The sequence below is a fragment of the Octopus bimaculoides genome, chromosome 2 (assembly GCF_001194135.2).
Source record: "Octopus bimaculoides isolate UCB-OBI-ISO-001 chromosome 2, ASM119413v2, whole genome shotgun sequence".
Taxonomy (NCBI): domain Eukaryota; kingdom Metazoa; phylum Mollusca; class Cephalopoda; order Octopoda; family Octopodidae; genus Octopus; species Octopus bimaculoides.
This window is the reverse complement of record NC_068982.1, coordinates 32,463,348-32,468,630: the sequence shown is the minus strand read 5'-3', so window position 1 is coordinate 32,468,630 and position 5,283 is coordinate 32,463,348. Positions and strand designations below refer to the sequence as shown.

Genomic DNA, 5,283 nt, shown 5'->3' with positions numbered 1-5,283 from the left:
ACGCACAGCACATTTCCAAAGGTCTCGGTCAGTAGTCATCGCCTCAGTGAGGCCCAATGTACGAAGGTCTTGCCTCACCACCTCAGCCCAGGTCTTCCTGGGCCTACCTCTTCCACGGGTTCCCTCAACTGTTAGGGTGTGGCACTTTTACACACAGCTATCCTCCTCCATTCTCACCACATGTCCATACCAGCGCAATCGTCTCTCTTGCACGCCACAACTGTGTGTATATATATATATATATATATATATATATACACACACATATATACACATTCATATACATATATGGTTAGTCCACTATATATATAACAATATTAATAAAAAAGATGGAATGAGTAAAAGATTTTATTGGGTATGACACATGTTTCGACCCATTCTGAGTTTCTTCGGGTACATTGATAAAAAGTGTCATGAGAGATTTCCTGAATCGGCTCACATACCACTATACGTCCATGAAATTCGAGAATGAGTAAAAACAGACAAAAATTTATTGAAACGCAAAAAATTCAAATATGAACATGGAAATTATACATTCTAGTTTAGAGAAAATGACGTAATGAGCCTTCGCTGTTGTAACTGTTAAGAGAAAGAAAAGGAAGTAGAGATTGAAAAGAAGACAATACTTAGACAAAAATTTCTTTTGTGGTTGTGCCTAGATGCACATATACATACACAGATACACACACACACACACACACACACACACACATATATGTATATATATACATACACACACACACACACATACACACACACACACACATACACATATCAAAGTGTAGTGTATTATGTACCCATTATAGCCTATCTTAACAATTGGTTTCACACTGGATGTTAAATAACAGCCTGATTGTGTAATACTGTGTTCTTCAGAGCTAACAGTTATAATGTTGAATTACATCATCCTATTTATACCATGGCTGGATAAAAATGGGGCAGGCCTGGCTGGAACATCTTTGACCATAGATCTACTGGTTGTATAGGAATAATGATTTTGCTCTTTACTACATGAAAGTCATCAAGTGCTTTAACTTCACAGCCATTGTACTACTAAAGTAAATTTGTTGCTAACAATTTATTAAAAATTGATATAAACAATGCAAAAGATTAATCAATGAATTCAATTAAACAATGAATGCAGATTATTATATTAAATCACTGAAGGAATGGGTAAGTGTAAAGAAGCCATAATTTTAATCACAATCAATTTCATCTGTTCAATTAATGAGGTGAGAATTATGGATTGGCACTAAGTTCATGGCACATTGTGTCTGTGACCCAGCTTTGATTCTTGGCTGGAATGATTTCATTGAAACAAATATCAGTATTGTAACTTATTTTTCTCTTCTTTTCAAAGAATTCAGTAAGAATGATCATTTATTGAAGGAAATTGCTATCTTGTTCCCCACTCTTCCTTTTTCTCTTTATACATGTGTGTGTTTATATATATATATATATATGTATATATATATGTATATATATATGTATACATATATATATGTATGCATATATATATGTAAATCTATATATGTGTGTGTGTGTGTTCATATGTATGTATATGTAAACTATGTGTATATATTTATGTATATATGTAATATGAATGTATGTGTATACTATGTGTGTGTATATATATATATATATATATATATATATATATATATTTGTGTGTGTATGAATACAGGATATATCTGTACAGATGCTGTTGATTATAAAATACAAATATTTCATGCTCTGTAATTTAGCACACATTGAGTAGATGACTTGAATAAGTCAAATTTAGAATAAAACAGAAATAATTTTGTTTAAAAACATTTGCATTTCATAACCAAACTTAGTTTGATATCATATATTTGAGACATCTTATTGAATTTGCTATTTTTTTTATAAACACTTTTTTTAAGAAATGTTTTACAAAATTTTCTTCAAGGTGGTGGGAAGGCCCATGGCAACATTGCTCTGTAACCTGTGGCTCAGGGGTGCAACGGCGAACAGTGATGTGTGTGAGAAGTTTTGGTGACAAAGAACAAATGGCCCTGGATGATTCAGCATGTGTTGGGCAGAAAAAGCCAAATCATGAGAAAGAATGTCACCATACAGATGTCCTTTGTCCTAAAGTTACTCGATGGATTAGTAGTCCATGGGATGATGTAAGTATATTTTATTGTTGACTTCAAGAAAGAATTTAGAAATAGTTGTATGGATATGTATAGGTGAGTGCACTGTGGGGCCTTCTTATAGCATTGTTTTTTTTTTTTAAATGCTGTAATCCTTATTTGATAATAATTTGGTTATATAAGGAATAAATTAATTCAATGAATAATATCAGTTCAATTTTCCTTCTATTAAATAATTTATAAATTAGTATTGGTTAAAGAAACAGGGTGAATGTCTGTGTTAGGGATTTTCCATAAAATTCTTAACTTTTTATTAGTTTTTGAATATAGAAATCTATAGTTTTATAACAAGAAGAAAGATACACTTTTCCAAATGTAAATACTTAACAGTATATATAAAGGATAAAATTCTTTTAAGAGCAGAAAAAATTGCAGACAAATTTTTCTGCTCTTAAAAGGATTTTATCCTTTATAAATACTGTTCAGTATTTATGTGCTGGAAAAATATATCTTTCTACTTGTTCTACAATACATTTCAATGCTTCAAAAACAAACTTATGTTTGTTTACCTATGACATAATCTATAATTTTATATTTTACATTAGCAAAAAAGTCTAGGTGGCCAAATAAACACGAGACTTACTGCAATTTCTCTCTCTCTCTCTCTTTTGAAATGGAAACATGGTCTAGTTTTAAAGCAACCAAGCTCTCAATTGTTAGTTCATGGGCTTTGCTTCCAGTTCCAGTTGGTGCATTGTGTTATTGGGCAAGACATTTCACATCACATTGCTCCAGGAAAAGAGTTTGAAGACTGAGAGATTGTTCAGTCAGATTTAACCCTTTGGCATTTAAATTTCTCTGTCAAATGTAATGCTTCGTTATTAATCATGCATTATCTTGAAGCTTCAAGATGTAGATGTGACTGCATTTATTGAATGGTATTGTACAGGGTGTCCACAAAGACTGGGTACATGGAGTAAATAAAATCATAGCATAAACAATTAAATATAAGAAATAATAATTTCTTAAACCATGTGTTAATCCCCATGTACCCAGACTTTGTGGACACCCTGTAGAATAAGTGTAAGATGCTGGATCTGGCCAGTTTCAACATAAAACAAGGTAGAATATTTGGGCCTGTTATGGCTAGTTTAGATGCTAAAGGTTTAAGTTAGCATAACGGTGTTAACAGTCAGTGATATGGAAAAATATCCATCAGGCCTGAAAAGAGATATATCCAAAGGTGGGCTGCTATATCCTATTTTTAACCTTTACATATTTTTCTATCTCAGAATTAGATAACTTTATTTATGTATGATATACCATGCAGCAAAGAATCATCCTTTAGATATGAAAATACTGCATTTTAGATAAAAACATCTAAATAACTGTACAACATATCAAAAAAAAAAGTACAAAAGGGAAAGAAGTAGATTGCTAACTACTCTTTTATTTTCATTACTTATTCAAATAATAAGTATAGTAAAGTTATTAATGCTACCATCATGGCAGATATTATTACACCTTCCCTAATTAGTTGAATCTCATTAAGTTTCTTAGGCTAGTGAATAAAGAATTTTCAGGTGAGAGATACCAGCTTTCACAAACAATCTTAACCTTAAGCATTTCTCAGCAACTTGTATACTTACATGAATATGTACATACACACATGTGTACAGAGAGATTTCTTTTAATTGCATTAAATAGATTTAACTCTGTTGCAAGCATTTAAGCATTGTCTCATATCTAAAGACAACTCACCTCTGTTCTCACACTAGTCTCTGAGGCTCTACAAAGGTGGTATAGCTGCAGTTCTTTTACCTCTGATTTAAGCCATTAAAAATACAAAACATGATCCATAATAGTATTATGAGGGGTTGTCTCCCTTTAACGGACCTTTATTTAAGGAGGAATTTATTTAACGAGTTATTTAAGGAGAAATTTGAATATGAACTGGACTTAGAGACGATGTTTTGGTGTTTACCTTTTGTTCTTAACTTTTTTTCCCTGAAGATGTGTAAAGCAATTTATATGTTTGACTTGAATTTGACAGTTAAATATAGCCTTATACAGAAATGTTGACATAGGAATAAATTTCAATAATAATGGATATCAACGTCAAAACTCTCTTTTAAATTTAAAATTTTAGATATATAACCAAGGAGAACGATCCTTAAGGCGTCTACTTTAGACTTTTTGCGGAGAAATCTCTTGCTATATTGGTAGCGATTACATGTTTTTCTCATCATCAACACATTGTAGAGATATCATCATATGAACAAATATATATAACACAAATAATAAATGAGTATATGCATATATACGTACAAGTATGTGCATACCCACGTCTACCTGTATACATAGGTGCATATCTGGGTACAGGACATTGCAAACAAAACGTAGACAAGAAAATAATAATAACCAGAGTACAGAAAACACACAAGCCACATAGAGAACATTTTCTTTCATCAGCTACCCACATTTTAACACCAGCGTTTCGGAGAGTTGGGCAGGACGCATCGTTAAAACGGCTCTTCCCATGGACCGGAAATTAAATTTGTATACACAAATTAAACCTGTGCCATGGAAGAATGTAGTGGCAGACAAAAAACAAGACAGGAAAACAAACGGAAAAGAAAACAAGACAGGAAAAGGCTATGCGGCCAGACGTGAAAAATTATGTGTATATATGAACGCTGTGAGGCACGACTTGAAAGTCAGGAAGAAGTAAGTTCGCGTGTTTGCTCGGCGATAGCCAAGGAAGAAAAGGATTAGTGAACAGAAGCATGTGACCAGGGAAGGGTAAGGAAGATAGAGTGGTAGAGGGAGAAATAAGGGGAGGAAGTAGAAGAATAGGTGAGCAACGAGAGAAAGAGAGGAATATAGTAGTAACAGAAGGAAGAACGAGAGGGGAAAGAGAGAGATATAGTAGTAACATAAGGAAGAACGAGAGGGTAAAGAGAGATACGTAGTAGTAACAGAGGAAGAACGGGAGGGGGGAAAAAGTGATAGAGAAAGAGAAAGAGTCTCGTCAGAAAATATAAAATTGAAAAAACTACTTACAACAGGGATGACGCAGGCATTCGATCATGTAAAACAAATAATAAATGAGTATATGCATATATATGTACAGGTATGTGAATATATATATATATATATATATATA

At 32.7% G+C, this 5,283-nt stretch overlaps 1 protein-coding gene across 2 annotated transcripts in view; it reads left to right on the top strand.

Moving 5' to 3' along the window:
- Positions 1-5,283, top strand: part of LOC106871710 (A disintegrin and metalloproteinase with thrombospondin motifs 7) — a 345,599-nt gene that overhangs the window by 223,374 nt on the left and 116,942 nt on the right. For both annotated transcript variants that reach the window (XM_052976057.1, XM_052976060.1), the window contains exon 19: positions 1,931-2,150. In XM_052976057.1, coding sequence (XP_052832017.1) covers positions 1,931-2,150 — 220 coding nt within the window. The remainder of the gene's footprint in view (positions 1-1,930; positions 2,151-5,283) is intronic.